This window comes from Oncorhynchus clarkii, chromosome 18, assembly GCF_045791955.1.
Source record: "Oncorhynchus clarkii lewisi isolate Uvic-CL-2024 chromosome 18, UVic_Ocla_1.0, whole genome shotgun sequence".
In the NCBI taxonomy this organism is placed as follows: domain Eukaryota; kingdom Metazoa; phylum Chordata; class Actinopteri; order Salmoniformes; family Salmonidae; genus Oncorhynchus; species Oncorhynchus clarkii.
In genome coordinates this window covers 6529356-6549490 of record NC_092164.1, presented here as the reverse complement: position 1 = coordinate 6549490, position 20135 = coordinate 6529356, and the positions used below count along the sequence as shown (strand labels likewise).

At 41.4% G+C, this 20135-nt stretch overlaps 2 protein-coding genes across 2 annotated transcripts in view; both read right to left on the bottom strand.

Moving 5' to 3' along the window:
• Positions 1–7099: 7099 nt before the first annotated feature.
• LOC139373938 (OX-2 membrane glycoprotein-like) lies at positions 7100–18454 on the bottom strand. Its single transcript, XM_071115021.1, has 5 exons — positions 18400–18454; positions 9131–9466; positions 8611–8916; positions 8489–8524; positions 7100–7107 (listed from the first exon to the last, which is right to left on the bottom strand). Exons 1-5 carry the CDS (start codon positions 18452–18454, stop codon positions 7100–7102), a joined length of 741 nt encoding a protein of 246 aa, XP_070971122.1.
• Positions 18455–18677: 223 nt separating this feature from the next.
• The window catches only part of LOC139372967 (OX-2 membrane glycoprotein-like), a 30375-nt gene continuing 28917 nt past the window's right edge, over positions 18678–20135 (bottom strand). Inside the window, exon 5 of the mRNA XM_071112871.1 lies at positions 18678–19775. Within this exon, the coding sequence (XP_070968972.1) occupies positions 19717–19775 (59 nt within the window). The 3' untranslated portion in view covers positions 18678–19716. The remainder of the gene's footprint in view (positions 19776–20135) is intronic.

Genomic DNA, 20135 nt, shown 5'->3' with positions numbered 1-20135 from the left:
AGATAGAAAGATATCCATACAGAAAGTACCTCATCCCCACTGTGAAGTCTGGTGATGGATCTTTGATGTTGTGGGGCTGTTATTCTTCCAAAGGCCCTGGACCACTTGTGGGGATACATGGTATCATGGACTCCATCAAGTACCAGCAGATATTAAATCTAAACCGGACTGCCTCTGTTAGGAAGCTTAAACTGTGCCGTGGTTGGATCTTCCAGCAGGACAATGATCCAAAGTACACCTCAAAATCAACACAAAAAATGGTTTACTGACCACATAATCAAGGTTTTGCCATGGCCATCCGAGTCCCCTGACCTGAACTCCATAGAAAACCTGTGGGATGAGGTGATGAGGAGAATCCACAAGTGTGGGCCTCGGAATCTGAAGGATCTGGAGAGATTCTGTATGGAGGAATGGTCTCAGATCCCTTGCCATGTGTTCTCCAACCTCATTACGCATTATAGGAGAAGACTCAGAGCTGTTATCTTGGCAAAGGAAGGTTGCACAAAGTATTGAATGAAGGTGTCAATAATTGTGGCACACATACACTATCTTTGAAAAGTTTGGGGTCACCTAGAAACGTCCTTGTTTTTGGAAGAAAAGCACATTTATTGCCCATTTAAAATAACATAAAATTGCCTACCTCTTATTTCTTAAATTGGAAGATATATTCTCCAACACAAAGCGCTCTTGTTGTTAGTAGCCTAAAGCCATTTTCATTTGAAGACCGTTTAACTGAATTAGACCTTCTCCAATTAATCTACTTTCAGCACTCATCCGTTGTCCATCTATAATGTAAATTACTCTAATATGGCTTATGGAGATCAATAACTCTAAAGAAATAGCTTCATTATATGCAATGAAACATATTGTTTTAATTCAAATCAATTATAGTCGTAGCTCTAGTTTTCCTCGTCTTCAGGTTCCCCCTCTCTCCAACTGAACAGGACATCAGTAGGCCTAGTCCGCGCACACAGATTTTTTTTTTTTACAGCCTCACCTCCTGAAATCAAATCAAATGTTATTTGTCGCATGCGCCGAATACAACAGTGAAATGCTTACTTACAAGCCCTTAAACAACAATGCTGTTTTAAGAAAGTGCCACCATACACAGCAGTCATTGGTAGGTAGCACTGAAGGGTTTATCTCAGCAAGAACAGGGCAGGCCGGGGCTCATGATTACATTTTTAATTTATTTAACTAGGCAAGTCAGTTAAATAGCATGCTCTAGAGGTAATGTATGTTATTGCTGTATAAGTGAGTTAGCATGTTTTAGATGTAATGTATGTTGTTACTCTATAAGTGAGTTAGCTAGCATGCTCTAGAGGCAATGTATGGTATTGCTATATAAGTGAGTTAGCTAGCATGCTCTAGATGTAATGTATGTTATTGCTCTATAAGTGAGTTAGCATGTTTTAGATGTAATGTATGGTATTTGCTATATAAGTGAGTTAGCTAGCATGCGCTAGATGTAATGGCCGCATTAGCTAATACACCGTTGTTACAGATTCATACTATCGACAGCCATCAACATCATTGAGCCCTGCAATTCTATGTAAGAGTTGCGGTTAGAGCGTTGGGACAGTGAAACCATAAGTGAAAAATCTGTCGACGTGCCCTTGAGCAAGGCACTTAAGAACATATTCTTATTTAAAATGACGACCTACCCCGGCCAAATCCAGACGACTCTGGGCCAATTGTGCGCCACCCTATGGGACTCCGAATCACGTCCGGATGTGATGCAGCCTGGATTGGGAACGCCTATCCATTGCAGTGTAGCCTAGTTTTATATATACTATCCCAGCAGCGCAAAAACTAGGGAAGGAGTCAATTTTCTTAGAAATATAACTTTGCACTGTGCTTCTCCCTGCATGGTCTTGGTATAGCCTAGGCCTATAGTATAGGCTATGGATCATGTTGGATTCTAACTACTTTATTGAACTTTGTATAGGAAAGTTACTGTGAGACGAGTATAGAAGGTGTCTGTCCAGACATGTTTTGTTCTTGCTGTGTATTAATATTCCTAAGGATGGAGGTTAAGAGCAACAGGCTAGTCTCAGTTCCTGATAAGTCAGGTTAGTTTCTGTGGAACTAGGGCAAGGAGAGAGGTGGAACTCAACATTGAGATGAGGACAACAGTTGAAGAGAGAAGAAACCTCTGGGAGGAAGGCGGCAGGGGTCCACCCCAACCACAGTCCCGTCTCACACACCTCTCCGCTCACGCTGCTCTGGACTCAGTCAGGGCCGTGACAATGTAATAAGTAAGAGGAACAGAGACTGATGTTTATCTTGGAAGTGGTGAGTGGTGACTCCACCTAGTTGGAAGGTATAAATATATGCTTGTGTGACTGAAGCATCCAGTGGGTTGAATAAAGCTGGTTTGTGCTTTTACTAGTTGTCCATATGCGTTTCTACTCTGTTCGTTCAGAGCTTGATATTGCGGACCCAGCAGAGAATCATGGATGAGGGGCATCATGAGATACTATAATATGCAACTAATTCTCAAACCCTGAGCAATGAGACGTTTAATTGATTACAAATTACATGACCCTCCCCTGAATTTAATTAATTAATTAGTTAATTAAGGTGACTAACCTTGAACGGTAAGACACATCTGCTTGCGTCTTGATCCACTCGGGTAAACATTGAATGAACAAATATAGCAGGCTTCTTCTGCCCATGTTACATTCTTCGTAGTAATAGACGTCGAGTTGAGAGATGCCTTCGTGAAAACCACCTTGCCAGATTCTCCATTGAGTTGTCTTTGAACAGCCTCTGCCAGTTGACATTGGGTCCAAATGGGTGCATGTGTGATGAGAACTCGATCTGTTGGAATAAATTGATACAAGCGCGTATTTTAAAGGGCGCTCCATAAGCCACGCCCCAGTGGGCAGAGTTAGCACGTTGGACTGGGACACGTTTTAATACAATATAAAAAGCTTCTAATTTTACAATGGGTCCGCCATGGCTCTGTTTAGCCTAATTATGCAAATATATTTGAGATCAGTGTATTGCAGTTAATGTCTTATTTGACTTAATAAGCAAAATATATTTCAGTAGTAAACAACGAAACAATAACGAGTCCCAGACAATTCATAATAGAACATACCAGAAAGCTTATAATCCAAATGATTGTGATCATCAGGCACCAGTATTTGGAATACATTGACGTCATTATCACGCAGACCTTTGACAATGGTCTGTTTTGTCAACGACCTCAATTTATTCCAAAAACTGGGGTTAACCAAATGATGCCAATAATAATGATGCCAATAAGAGAATGGAGACTTTTAATTTGAAAACGTGCAGGAGACCTCTTTCCGGTTTCCATTACTTGTTTTATACTGTGTAATGCTTGTTCGGGTAGCACTCTTCACAGGCCGTTTGGTGAACGCTTTCTTTGTTGGTGAGATGAAACTACCAACATTCTGAAAGGTATTATTGTACATCAGAATTGCAACAGGACTTGTACAAGCCTAAAATGTTTGTCCGTAATCGTAACATGTTCACAGATGAAAGTTCACGTTTATGTTTCATGTATTGCTATTCTTACAACCCTAACACTTTAGAATGGATTTTCTTACGATCCTACGATCCTTACGTTCAACGTTTTGGAAGATATCTGGTTCCATAGATGTATGACACATTGTATAACAAGCGATGTCACAACGTACATCACAACATTGTTTTAAACATTTTATTTATAAAAGTAGAAAACAAAAACACACACAACAAAGTACATTATAACATTGTGTATCTTACAGCATTTGATTTAAAAAAGTGAAGAATTAAGAAAACCACCCACACTATGAAAGTACCTAACATTTGATTTATAAACATTTGATTAAAAAAACCCAGTAAAGAATAAAAACCACAAACAAGTCTAGTTTGGATTCATCATGTGTCGTCATTAACCAACTACAAAACATATTTACATACAGACTGTATTTAAGTATAAAATAAACAGCAGGCCTATGTGTGTCAGCCATTCAGTCCACTATTCAGTACCCACAATGCCTATGGATAGAAACAGTCTTTGAACCACACAGATGTGTTTGAGACAGTATAGCAGTCACACAAGTTCTCATAACCCTCTAAAACTTTTATAAGATTAAAACAAGTAAAAACGGTCAAGTATTGACATCACAGACTGTAGCTCCCTTCAGTAACCACGAGCACAACCGTTCCTTGATTTTAACTGGCGGCTTTATTCTGTAGTTTTAGTCAGAATTATCACCTTCCGTGAGAAGTATAAAGTAAATGAAAAATACAGTTAAGCACACTCTTACAACCTTATCTTACGAGTGACTTATTAGCTTGGTATAACTCTGAAGTGCTTACATACATAACAGTTTAACCGACGTTATAATGGGTTCAGATTAAACACATGAATAAAGGAAAAAATACCTCATTGGCTGCTTATTACAGAAGGGAGGAAATCAAACTTCACACTTATTATTCCTGCCGTGAATTCACACTTCATCCTAACATACACACTTCAACATTTATGAACTACACCCGATAACATGAAAACCTAGCTAACGCAGCGCAGGATTGCCTTCCCTCCAAAAGTGTTGCTACAATAAGGATCCCCGTTACAACAGTTACAACAGAACACTACGTAGTTCCGCTTGTATTATCATTTCCCCCGCACAGCGGACACGTAAACAATTCAAACAAAAGACAACGACATAACCTGTAAGTCTAACTGTCAGTTACACAGACAAACTGAATTGGTCCACCCACACAGACAGCATCGTGAAGAAGGCGCAGCAGCGCCTCTTCAACCTCAGGAGGCTGACGAAATTCGGCTTGTCACCAAAAGCACTCACAAACTTCTACAGATGCACAATCGAGAGCATCCTGTCGGCCTGTATCACCGCCTGGTACGGCAACTGCTCCGCCCACAACCGTAAGGCCCTCCAGAGGGTAGCGAGGTCTGCACAACGCATCACCGGGGGCAAACTACCAGCCCTCCAGGACACCTACACCACCCGATGTCACAGGAAGGCCATAAAGATCATCAAGGACAACAACCACCCGAGCCACTGCCTGTTCACCCCGCTATCATCCAGAAGTCGAGGTCAGTACAGGTGCATCAAAGCTGGGGCAGAGAGACTGAAAAACAGCTTCTATCTCAAGGCCATCAGACTGTTAAACAGCCACCACTAACATTGAGTGGCTGCTGCCAACACACTGACAGCCACTTTAATAATGGGAAATGATGGGAATTGATGTAAAATATGTTGAAAATATGTTGATGTAAAATATATCACTAGCCACACAATGCTACTTAATATAATGTTTACATACCCTACATTATTTATCTCATATTTTACCTTTATTTAACTAACTAACAGTTAAGAACAAATTCTTATTTTCAATGACGGCCTAGGAACTGCCTGTTCAGGGGCAGAACGACAGATTTGTACCTTGTCAGCTCGGGGATTTGAACTTGCAACCTTCCGGTTACTAGTCCAACGCTCTAACCACTAGGCTACCCTGCCGCCCCATGTATATGTATATACTGTACTCTATATCATCTTTATGTAATACATGTATCACTAGCCACTTTAAACTATGCCACTTTGTTTACATACTCATCTCATATGTATATACTGTACTCGATACCATCTACTACATCTTGCCTATGCCGCTCTGTACCATCACTCATTCATATATCTTTATGTACATATTCTTTATCCCTTTACACTTGTGTGTATAAGGTAGTAGTTTTGGAATTGTTAGCTAGATTACTCGTTGGTTATTACTGCATTGTCGGAACTAGAAGCACAAGCATTTCGCTACACTCACATTAACATCTGCTAACCATGTGTATGTGACAAATAAAATTTGATTTGATTTGAGCTATGGTCTAAAACAAACATAACTGACCAGTGTTTGAAATACAGTACCATTAAAGTGATCATCACACTTTAATTTACTCCATTTTAGAATAGTTCCTGAGACTAATATAGTGTATAAGAGGTCATACAAGAAGTTTTATATATGTTGATGAGGTAAATAATATCTGCTGATCTTTGATGTGTAATGAGGAGCAACCAGACACCGCACTTGACACATTTATGAAATTGCTTATTCCAGTTACTAATTAGTATGCACCCATTAAGAAAATGACTGTAAAAACTGTTAAATCCCTGTGGATTGCTGAGGAATTGAAAAATTGTATGGGTGAGAGGGATGAGGCAAAAGGTATGGCAATTAATCTGGCAGCCCAACTGATTGGCAAACGTATTTCAAATTAAGAAATCATGACTAAATGAAATAAAACTACACTATGAAACAAAAATAAATGATATAAAGAATCCTAGTAAAGGGCTTTGGAGCACCTTAAATTAAATATTGGGAAAAAAGGCAAACTCAGCTCCATCATTCAATGAATCGGATGGCTCATTCATCCCAAAACCAACTGATATTGCCAACTACTTTAATGACTTTTTCATTGGCAAGATAAGCAAACGTATGTGTGACAGGCCAGCAGCAAACACTGACACAACACATCCAAGTATATCTGACCACATGATGAAAGACAAGAATAGTACTTTTGAATTCCGTAAAGTCAGTTTGGAAGAGGTGAAAAAATGATTGTTGTCTATCAACGACGACAAGTCACCAGGGTCTGACAACCTGGATGGAAAATTACTGAGGATAATAGCCGATGATAATGCCACATCTTCAATTTAAGCCTATTAGAAAGTGTGTGCCCTCAGGCCTGGAGGGAAGCTAAAGTCATTTCGCTACACAAGAATAGTAAAGCTCCCTTTACTGGCTCAAATAGCCAACCAATCAGCCTGTTATCAACCCTTAGTAAACTTCTGGAAAAACGGTATTTGACCAGATAGTGTAAATTCATAGTAAACAAATTGACAACAGACTTTCAGCACGCTTATAGGGAAGGGCACTCAACAAGCACAGCACTGACACAAATGACTGATTGGCTGAGAGAAATTGATGATAAAATGATTGTGGTGGCTGTCTTGTTAGACTTCAGCGCAGCTTTTGATATTATCGGTCATAGTCTGCTGCTGGAAAAACAAATGTATTATGGCTTTACACCTCCTGTTATAATGTGGATAAAGAGTTACTTGTCTAACAGAACACAGAGGGTGTCCTTTAATGGAAACATAATCCAGGTAGAATCAGGAATTCCCCAGGGTAGCTGTTTGAGTAAAGCCAGTGTGTCTATGTATGCGGATGACTCAACACAACACACTCAACAGCTAGGAGTTACCTTGGATTGTAAACTGTCATGGTCCAAACATATTGATACAACAGTAGCTAAGATGGGGAGAAGTCTGTCCATAATAAAGCACTGCTCTGCCTTCATAACAACACTATCAACAAGGCAGGTCCTACAGGCCCTAGTTTCTACCTTCTTAACAACACTATCAACAAGGCAGGTCCTACAGGCCCTAGTTTCTACATTCTAAACAACACTATCAACAAGGCAGGTCCTACAGGCCCTAGTTTCTACCTTCATAACAACACTATCAACAAGGCAGGTCCTACAGGCCCTAGTTTCTACCTTCTTAACAACACTATCAACAAGGCAGGTCCTACAGGCGCTAGTTTTGTCGCACCTAGACTACTGTTCAGTAGTGTGGCCAGGTGCCACAATTGTAGTTGGCTCAGAACAGGGCAGCACGGCTGGCCCTTAAAAGTACACGGAGAGCTGACATTAATGATATGCATGTCAATCTCTCATGGATCAAAGTAGAGGAGAGATTGACTTCATTAATGTAAGTACTGTAATATGTTTGGACCCAGGAAGAGTAGCAGCTAATGGGGGATCCCTAATAAATACAAAATACAAATAACATACTGGAACAACAATGCAACAAATGCAACTCATTTGCATGTATGCGGTCACCATGACTACCACTCTACCAGGATGATCCAATAAGGTTGTACTAACACATTTAGAATGTACTGGAGATTGTTGTGGTCCTGAAAGACATTTACATCAATGATACTGATCAGAGTCAGATCATGTTGTAGTAGTGTACTGATATAACGGCTTTGTGGCTATTTACAGTTACACATTCTCCAGGGAGGACATTTGATACTGAAAAGCAATTCAATGTTTTCTAATCTATTACCTACAGTAAGTACAAACACTGTTTACTTGTTTCAGGGTCATCATTTTGAGTGTTGAGTGTTGATGGTTCTTCCTGTTCTCTGTCATTGGCTGTGGGATTTGGGCTAAAGATTGTCAAACTTACAAAAACAATGTCAAAGTAATACTGTATTTTCTCTGTCATCTGAAGAGTAAAACTGGCCTTTTTGTGTTATTTCTCAGTTTGCACCACAGTGCCACAGCAGTTCCACAGCACACAGCAATGAAACACAGTGAACCCATCACTGCACCAATCCCTGTTGGGTTACATGTGAAAGATGACAAGATGAGAACGATACAATTCACAGATAAAAGTGTCAGAGAACAGTTGTGGTCATTATATTAATGACTTACCTCTGATCCTGTCACCATCAGTGACCTCAGGTACACCTAGCACAGAACATACAGAGACAGTACTTCAGAATGACACCAGCATGTTGATTGTTACTGTAGGCATGTATAGAACCACTTCTCACCAGGAAATGAAGCTTGTGTTCTAGCTAGAATAACCATGGATACGTTCTTGGTGACACCGCCAGAGAACAGTGGCACCATACAGCCAACCCTGGTGTCTTTGTCAGGTAGACTGAATGCCCCCAGCGTAGAAGTTATGGTGACCGTGACAGTTCCATTGAGATGGGTGACGTTGGCCATTGTGGAATTTTCTAGAATTTCTGTGTCTTCCCAGGTTACTGTAGGAACAGGTCGTCCAGTAGCAGAACAGGACAGAGTGGTGTGACTGTTGTTGGTTTGTGTGATGAGGAGTGAGGGTCCATACAGCTCTATAGAACAACAGACACAGTTCACAGTGAGACCACAATGATTCCATTGAAATTATTTACTAAATGAATCCATTTACATGATTTACTAAATGATTCCATTTTGATAAATAGTTTCAAGACATTGGATGTATGATCTGATAAAATGGCTGCCTGAAGTTCTGAAGAAGTTGTTCTGGGTCAATCATTTACAGTACATTATGTTGTCAGATTTTACCATTGACTTTGAGGCAGGTGGTTCCACTGATAGCTCCCTCTGGAAAGGTGTTAAACAGACACTTGTAGCAGGACTCATCTCCTCGTGACACTCCTCTGATGACAATAGAGCAGTTCTGCAGTCCCTCGTCTTCAAACTCCACTTTCCCCTTAAAACGTACGTTGACATCGGGACCTCGTTTGCTGTAGGTGGCCACATTTTCATTCGTCACAGTTGTCTCTTTTTGCCAGGTGACTTGCCGCACGTCTTTGAGTGTCATGAGCTCACAGGTTAAGACTGCATCTTCTCCCAGGGTTGCTGTGACAACCTGCTGTGTTCTCACCAACTGAGAGAGCCCTGCATTAAGACAGTTACACACTACTTAGTACTTAGTACATTACAAACTCTCTCACACACACACACACACACACACACACACACTCAGTTGGTAGAGCATGGTGTGTTGTGGGTTTGATTCCCATATTATTAAAAAGTCACTTGGAGAAAAGCGTCAGCTAAAAGCCATATTTTTAATATATATGAATATTTATAGATTTTATCGCATTGTGTTGCGATGCGTAGCGTTGTGTTATGCAACTGTTTGAATAAAGAAGAGTGAAACAGAATGAAACATCATTGTGATGTCATCATGAAATGTGTAGAAAGTTTCACTTTACTGAAAGCAGACAATCACTTTATTATGAGGCATTTCATCCCTTCACCTAAAGCAGTCAAAGATGACTTTATATTGCAGCCATACTCAACTGGTGGAGCGCGGTCCGGAACCACATCTAGAACAGGGTCAATACGGACTGCGGTCCGGAACCACACCTAGAACAGGGTCAATATGGACCGCGGTCCGGAACCACACCTAGAACAGGGTCAATACGGACCGCGGTCCGGAACCACACCTAGAACAGGGTCAATACGGACCGCGATCCGGAACCACACCTAGAATGGTGTCAATACGGACCGCGGTCCAGAACCACACCTAGAACAGGGTCAATACGGACCGCGGTCCGGAACCACACCTAGAACAGGGTCAATACGGACTGCGGTCCGGAACCACACCTAGAACAGGGTCAATACGGACCGCGGTCCGGAACCACACCTAGAACAGGGTCAATACGGACCGCGGTCCGGAACCACACCTAGAACAGGGTCAATACGGACCGCGGTCCGGAACCACACCTAGAACGGTGTCAATACGGACCGCGGTCCGGAACCACACCTAGAACAGGGTCAATACGGACCGCGGTCCGGAACCACACCTAGAACAGGGTCAATACGGACCTGAGGTCCGGAACCACACCTAGAACAGGGTCAATACAGACCGCGGTACGGAACCACACCTAGAACAGGGTCAATACGGACCGTGGTCCGGAACCACACCTAGAACAGGGTCAATACGGACCGCGGTCCGGAACCACACCTAGAACGGTGTCAATACGGACCGCGGTCCGGAACCACACCTAGAATGGTGTCAATACGGACCGCGGTCCGGAACCACACCTAGAACAGGGTCAATACGGACCGCGGTCTGGAACCACACCTAGAACAGGGTCAATACGGACCGCGGTCTGGAACCACACCTAGAACAGGAACCACACCTAGAACAGGGTCAATACGGGCCGCGGTCTGGAACTACACCTAGAACAGGGTCAATACGGACCGGAGTCCCGAGATCTTTTTAGGAACTCAGTCATGCTTTCAACTTACTGCTGTTGATTGCTGCAATAGCAGAATCAACAAGGTGCAATTTCAAAATGTTGGTAGTGCAAGGACAGTTTTCCTCTGATGTCATTCCCTGACAGAGCTCTTTCTAACCTGTCAGAAATATCCAGTTGATCAACTACTTGCCCAAGTCAGCTAGATAGGTAAGTTAGGCTAACCAGCTATCTACATCTTGTAGTTGTTATGGTCAGATTAAGTAACCAGGGGCCTCGACCCCCAAGGGCCCGACATTTTGTTGAATCACTCAGGTACAGTATGATATGAACACACATTAGACATAGCAAAATGTGTAGAATTGCAGGAAATTAGCTTAAAAACTTCTAAATGTTCTCTCCACCAACAAGAGGGCTGTGAACAGTTTGGGGTCACATGGGTTGTAGAGGTTGGGGTTTGTTACTATGCCGATAAATGACAACATCCATCCGGACCTTTGTCACCTCGGAAAGTTGTGTGACTGGACCTCCTCAAATAGTAGTTGAGTCCTGCTGTTATAGTGGCTAATAAGTATTCTATAACACACCATGAGAAAGATGATGTTCTGCTCATTGACAAAAATGTATAAAAATGCATCACACTGATGGTCATTATAATGCTGTATGATCCTTGAGGACTGCAGTATGAGTTAGTAATGTATCACACTGATGGTCATTATAATGCTGTATGATCCTTGAGGACTGCAGTATGGGTTAGTAATGTATCACACTGATGGTCATTATAATGATGCATGATCCTTGAGGACTGCAGTATGGGTTAGTAATGCATCACACTGATGGTCATTATAATGCTGTATGATCCTTGAGGACTGCAGTATGGGTTAGTAATGCATCACACTGATGGTCATTATAATGCTGTATGATCCTTGAGGACTGCAGTATGGGTTAGTAATGCATCACACTGATGGTCATTATAATGCTGTATGATCCTTGAGGACTGCAGTATGGGTTAGTAATGCATCACACTGATGGCCATTATAATGCTGTATGATCCTTGAGGACTGCAGTATGGGTTAGTAATGCATCACACTGATGGTCATTATAATGCTGTATGATCCTTGAGGACTGCAGTATGGGTTAGTAATGCATCACACTGATGGTCATTATAATGCTGTATGATCCTTGAGGATTGCAGTATGGGTTAGTAATGCATCACACTGATGGTCATTATAATGATGTATGATCCTTGAGGACTGCAGTATGGGTTAGTAACTGACAGCAGTATGGGTTAATAATGCATCACACTGATGGTCATTATAATGCTGTATGATCCTTGAGGACTGCAGTATGGGTTAGTAATGCATCACACTGATGGTCATTATAATGATGTATGATCCTTGAGGACTGCAGTATGGGTTAATAATGCATCACACTGATGGTCATTATAATGCTGTATGATCCTTGAGGACAAAGTGACCAGCAGTTATGAAACACTATGTTGCTGTATATTATAAGTCATTATGGTTATAATTATAATGCATTAGGACTATTGATGTACTGAATTAAGATACTTAATGAGTCTTTATGTGTCTATAACTACGCTTATCCTGCATTATTAACCTATCATAGAGCATTATGAGTACATATATAATGCTGTATAATGCATAATACATATGGGATTCATAGAAAGTGTTAGAGTATATACAGTATATACTGTACATTAGGAAAGTTACGCTACAGCCTTGATCTAAAATTGAATATTTTTTTCAAAAAATATCATAAGTTTACACACAATATACACCATAATGACAGAGCGAAAACAGGTTTTTATAAATGTTTGCAAATGTATTAAAAATAAAAAACACATACCTTATTTACATAAGTACTCAGACCCTTAGCTATGAGACTCGAAATTGAGCTCAGGTGCAACCTGTTTTCATTGATCATCCTTGAGATGTTTCTACAACTTGATTGGAGTCCACCTGTGGTAAATTCAATTGATTGGACATGACTTGGAAAGGCACACACCTGTCTATATAAGGTCCCACAGTTGACAGTGCATTTCAGAGCAAAAATCAAGCCATGAGGTCGAAGGAATTCTCCGTAGAGCTCAGAGACAGGATTGTGTCGAGGCACAGATCCTGGGATGGGTTCCAAAAAACGTCTACAGCATTGAAGGGGGCCTCCATCGTTCTTAAATGGGAGGAGTTTGGAACCATCAAGGCTCTTCCTAGAGTTGGCTGCCCGGCCAAACTAAGCAATCAGGAGAGAAGGGCCTTGGTCAGGGAGGTGACAAGAACCTGATGGTCACTCTGACAGATCTCTCAAGTTCCTCTGTGGAAATGGGAGAACCTTCCAGAAGGACAACCATCTCTGCAGCACTCTTCCAATCAGGCCTTCATGGTAGAGTGGCCAGACAGAAGCCACTCCTCAGTAAAAGACACATGAAAGTCCACTTGGAGTTTGCCAAAAGGCATCTAAAGGACTCTCAGACCATGAGAAACACGATTCTCTGGTCTGATGAAACCAATATTTAACTTTTTGGCCTGAAAACCAATCGTCACTTCTGAGGAAACCTGGCACCATCCCTATGGTGAAGCATGGTGGTAGAAGCATCATGCTGTGGGGATGTTTTTCAGCTGCATGGACTGGGAGATTAGTCAGGATCGAGGGAAAGATGAATGGGCAAAAGTACAGAGAGATCCTTGATGAAAACCTGCTCCAGAGTGCTCAGGACCTCAGACTGGGGTGAAGGTTTACCTTCCAACAGGACAACTACCCTAAGAATACAGCCAAGACAATGCAGGACAAGCTTTGGGACAAGTCTCTGAATGTCCTTGAGTTGCCCAGCCAGAGCCCGGACTCGAATCCGATCAAACATCTCTGGTCAGACCTGAAAATAGCTGTGCAGCGACGCTCCCCATCCAGCCTGACAGCGCTTGAGAGGATCTGCAGAGAAGATTGTAGTGTCATACCCAAGAAGACTCAAGGCTGTAATCGCTGCCAAAGGTAATATTACTAGATATTATCAATACGGACCGCGGTCCGGAACCACACCTAGAACAGGATCAATACAAACCGCGGTCCGGAACCACACCTAGAACGGTGTCAATACGGACCGCGGTCCGGAACCACACCTAGAACGGTGTCAATACGGACCGCGGTCCGGAACCACACCTAGAACGGTGTCAATACGGACCGCGGTCCGGAACCACACCTAGAATGGTGTCAATACGGACCGCGGTCCGGAACCACACCTAGAACAGGGTCAATACGGACCGCGGTCTGGAACCACACCTAGAACAGGGTCAATACGGACCGCGGTCTGGAACCACACCTAGAACAGGAACCACACCTAGAACAGGGTCAATACGGGCCGCGGTTTGGAACCACACCTAGAACAGGGTCAATACGGACCGGAGTCCCGAGATCTTTTTAGGAACTCAGTCATGCTTTCAACTTACTGCTGTTGATTGCTGCAATAGTAGAATCAACAAGGTGCAATTTCTAAATATGGTAGTGCAAGGACAGTTTTCCTCTGATGTCATTCCCTGACAGAGCTCTTTCTAACCTGTCAGAAATATCCAGTTGATCAACTACTTGCCCAAGTCAGCTAGATAGGTAAGTTAGGCTAACCAGCTATCTACATCTTGTAGTTGTTATGGTCAGATTAAGTAACCAGGGGCCTCGACCCCCAAGGGCCCGACATTTTGTTGAATCACTCAGGTACAGTATGATATGAACACACATTAGACATAGCAAAATGTGTAGAATTGCAGGAAATTAGCTTAAAAACTTCTAAATGTTCTCTCCACCAACAAGAGGGCTGTGAACAGTTTGGGGTCACATGGGTTGTAGAGGTTGGGGTTTGTTACTATGCCGATAAATGACAACATCCATCCGGACCTTTGTCACCTCGGAAAGTTGTGTGACTGGACCTCCTCAAATAGTAGTTGAGTCCTGCTGTTATAGTGGCTAATAAGTATTCTATAACACACCATGAGAAAGATGATGTTCTGCTCATTGACAAAAATGTATAAAAATGCATCACACTGATGGTCATTATAATGCTGTATGATCCTTGAGGACTGCAGTATGAGTTAGTAATGTATCACACTGATGGTCATTATAATGCTGTATGATCCTTGAGGACTGCAGTATGGGTTAGTAATGCATCACACTGATGGTCATTATAATGCTGTATGATCCTTGAGGACTGCAGTATGGGTTAGTAATGCATCACACTGATGGTCATTATAATGCTGTATGATCCTTGAGGACTGCAGTATGGGTTAGTAATGTATCACACTGATGGTCATTATAATGCTGTATGATCCTTGAGGACTGCAGTATGGGTTAGTAATGCATCACACTGATGGTCATTATAATGCTGTATGATCCTTGAGGACTGCAGTATGGGTTAGTAATGCATCACACTGATGGTCATTATAATGCTGTATGATCCTTGAGGACTGCAGTATGGGTTAGTAACTGACAGCAGTATGGGTTAATAATGCATCACACTGATGGTCATTATAATGCTGTATGATCCTTGAGGACTGCAGTATGGGTTAGTAATGCATCACACTGATGGTCATTATAATGCTGTATGATCCTTGAGGACTGCAGTATGGGTAAGTAATGCATCACACTGATGGTCATTATAATGCTGTATGATCCTTGAGGACTGCAGTATGGGTTAGTAATGCATCACACTGATGGTCATTATAATGCTGTATGATCCTTGAGGACTGCAGTATGGGTTAGTAATGCATCACACTGATGGTCATTATAATGCTGTATGATCCTTGAGGACTGCAGTATGGGTTAGTAAAATGCATCACACTGATGGTCATTATAATGCTGTATGATCCTTGAGGACTGCAGTATGGGTTAATAATGCATCACACTGATGGTCATTATAATGCTGTATGATCCTTGAGGACAAAGTGACCAGCAGTTATGAAACACTATGTTGCTGTATATTATAAGTCATTATGGTTATAATTATAATGCATTAGGACTATTGATGTACTGAATTAAGAGACTTAATGAGTCTTTATGTGTCTATAACTACGCTTATCCTGCATTATTAACCTATCATAGAGCATTATGAGTACATATATAATGCTGTATAATGCATAATACATATGGGATTCATAGAAAGTGTTAGAGTATATACAGTATATACTGTACATTAGGAAAGTTACGCTACAGCCTTGATCTAAAATTGAATATTTTTTTCAAAAAATATCATCAGTTTACACACAATATACACCATAATGACAGAGCGAAAACAGGTTTTTATAAATGTTTGCAAATGTATTAAAAATAAAAAACACAAACCTTATTTACATAAGTATTCAGAGCATTAGCTATGAGACTCGAAATTGAGCTCAGGTGCAACCTGTTTTCATTGATCATCCTTGAGATGTTTCTACAACTTGATTGGAGTCCACCTGTGGTAAATTCAATTGATTGGACATGATTTGGAAAGGCACATACCTGTCTATATACAGTCCCACAGTTGACAGTGCATTTCAGAGCAAAAATCAAGCCATGAGGTCGAAGGAATTCTCCGTAGAGCTCAGAGACAGGATTGTGTCGAGGCACAGATCTGGGGAAGGGTACCAAAAAATGTCTGCAGCATTGAAGGTGGCCTCCATCATTCTTAAATGGGAGGAGTTTGGAACCATCAATGCTCTTCCTAGAGCTGGCTGCCCGGCCAAACTAAGCAATCAGGAGAGAAGGGCCTAGGTCAGGGAGGTGACAAGAACCTGATGGTCACTCTGACAGAGCTCCAAAGTTCCTCTGTGGAAATGGGAGAACCTTCCAGAAGGACAACCATCTCTGCAGCACTCGTCCAATCAGGCCTTCATGGTAGAGTGGCCAGACAGAAGCCACTCCTCAGTAAAAGACACATGAAAGTCCACTTGGAGTTTGTCAAAAGGCATCTCAGACCATGAGAAACACGATTCTCTGGTCTGATAAAACCAAGATTGAACTTTTTGGCCTGAACACCAAGCGTCACTTCTGAGGAAACCTGGCACCATCCCTATGGTGAAGCATGGTGGTAGAAGCATCATGCTGTGGGGATGTTTTTCAGCGGCATGGACTGGGAGATTAGTCAGGGTCGAGGGAAAGATGAATGGACAAAAGTACAGAGAGATCCTTGATGAAACCTGCTCCGGAGTGCTCAGGACCTCAGACTGGGGTGAAGGTTTACCTTCCAACAGGACAACGACCCTAAGCACACAGCCAAGACAATGCAGGACAAGCTTTGGGACAAGTCTCTGAATGTCCTTGACTTGCCCGGACTCGAATCCGATCAAACATCTCTGGTCAGACCTGAAAACAGCTGTGCAGCGATGCTCCCCATCCAGCCTGACAGAGCTTGAGAGGATCTGCAGAGAAGAAGGGGAGAAACTACCCAAATACAGGTGTGCCAAGCTTGTAGTGTCATACCCAAGAAGACTCAAGGCTGTAATCGCTGCCAAAGGTGCTTCAACAAAGTACTGTAGTATATAAATGCAATATTTAATTTGTATTTATTTTTTATAAATTTGCAAACAATTCTGAAAATATTTTCTATGCTTTGTTATTATGTATTGTGTGTAAATTGATGAGTGAAAAAACTATTGAATCAATTTTAGAATAAGGCTGTAACTTAACAAAATGTGGAAAAAGTGGAGTCTGAATACTTTCTGGATTCCCTGTATACATAATGTAGTGGTGTAGTACTCAGAATGGTCAGCAGGGGGGAGTACAGAACTAGTCTAGGTACAGTAGGAGGAAGTTATGAATGAAGGGGCTTTTACATTGACAGCAGTATGGGTTAGTAACTGACTGCAGTATGGATCCATCTATTGAATTATTAAAGTAACAAACTAAAGAATGTGTGGACATCAGTGAATATAAGGAACTATGGCTATAGATCAATCCTCTTACTTTGTTCACTGATTAAATCATACTAAACCAAACTACCCCTGATTCCAAAGACCATCCTTTCCATGCTAGATTATTCTTTTTTTTATTTAACTAGGCAAGTCAGTTAAGAACAAATTCTTATTTACAATGCCAGGCCTATTGACCCCAGCCACCCCAGTCATAGACTGTTCTCTCTCCTACCGCATGGCAAGCAGTACCCCCAACCCCTCTTTGATGCTGCTACTACTCTTAACTATACATTAATGTACATACTACCTCAATTTGCCCGACTAACCGGTGCCCCCGCACATTGGCTTCCCGGACTACCTGTATTGTCCCGCCACCCACCAACCCTTCTTTTACATGCATAGTCACTTTAACCATACATGTACATACTACCTCAATCAGCCCGACTAACCGGTGCCTGTATATAGCCTCGTTACTGTTATTTACTTATCTGTTGTTCACCTAATAAGATTTTTAAACTTAAAAATGGCACTGTTGGTTAGAGCCTGTCAGTAAGCATTTCACTGTAAGGTTTACTACACCTGTTATATTCGGCATTTCACTGTAAGGTCTACTACACCTGTTATATTCGGCGCACGTCACAAATAAACTTTGATTTGAAAGCACCTCTTCAATTAAAATAAAAGCTGACAAATGCAGTATATCATGCATAAAACTGATATAACTTACCTTCAGGGAGGACTATTAGCTGAATAAACAGGTAGTTGTGGAGTGCAGGAGACATGGTGAAAATGATTTCCCCTCCTGATTTAAATGGACCTATCGGACCTACCTAACGGACCTTTTGGCGGGAACCCTCATCTACACTAAAAGTGAAAGTAAACTCTGCTGGCGTATCACCGGTTTTAGTTGAGAAGGTTAATTAGTTGAACTCTTCTTAAAACAGATCGGAGCTGACATATTACACACATAGCCAAGGGAGTCTGGTGCAGCGCTATTAAACAACCTTTAAAGAATGCTTTTGAATCTTAAAAAAATCAAAAACATTGTACAGATCAAGCGAGAATAATAGCCTGAGTTATAAACAGTGTTAAATAAAGTGGGGTCAAACACAACAAGCAACATCCATGATCAGAATAAATACAAACAGGAACTAAAACGTGATACACATAAATCTAGTGAACAAGGTACAGTATATCAAACTATCAAAGTGCAAAACATTGTTATCACCATTATATTTTCAGGGCTCAAATACATTCATACATTGCATTGATATAAAGGAGGTAAAACATCCATGTATCTGTATTACTATAGATACAGTATGTAATAACAGCATTAACCTCACATTGACACAAGTGCTACCATATTTAAATAGATTCAAGTTAAATTAAATAGAAGGATATTCTCCCGTCTTCTTCCTGGTGTGTCATAAAGTCAACTGTAGGTGGCGCTGTGTTGTAATTGATTATATTGTATTTCCTCACTGACAAACCTCATCTCTCAAAACTAAAGTGCAATTTCAAAATAGAATAAAAACAGTATTAGTGACATTATGTAATGTATAGTGCAGGTATAAATTAGCTTACATATGACTGGGGAAGAAATGTGACTCTGTCAACTCAAAAAGGTTCAATACATGTATCTAGTACACAGTGCATCTGTCTGTCTCATTAGAAATGTTTGTCATAACCACATCCTTCTAAACGTAGGAGCTGGGCTAATAAAGAATACTAATAAAGAACAGGAAGGCCTGCACACTGTTCATGCTCCCAAGACTCCCAGACAGTCTCATCCTCATTCATGAATAGTAGTACTGTATCTTGCTAGTCGCCATGCATTTAATATGATCTTTGTCATACAATTAGAATATACTGTAATATTCTAAAGATGGATTAGTAGTCTGGTTGAGACGTGTTAGTGGATCTCATGTCTTGAGGAACTGGGCTCTTCTGCAACCGAACTCTAAATACCAACAGCGCTCCGATGTTCAATAAAAACCTCTGTCAGCTAAAGTACACAAGTATAGCAATCAACACAGACAAACATTTACACACTTTCCCCAAAAGCGTCCTGCTCGTCTGCTGTGGTTGCTGCTTGCCTGTAACCTGCCAGAGAGAACGTGAAGGTTAGACTTTACTGTAGGGAGTAAAGACATACAGCCCATTCAGAAAGTATTCAGACCCCTTGACTTTTTGCACATTTTGTTACAGCCTTATTCTAAAATGGATGACAATGTCCCCCCCACACCCCCCCATCAACCTACACACAATACCCCATAATGACAAAGCAAAAACAGGTTTTTAGAAATGTTTGTATTATTTGTATGTATTTTTTAAGTACTCAGACCCTTTAATCAGTACTTTGCTGAAGGACCTTTGGCAGCGATTACAGCCTCAAGTCTTCTTGGGTATGACGTTGCAAGCTTGGCACACCTGTATTTGGGGAGTTTCTTCCATTCTTCTCTT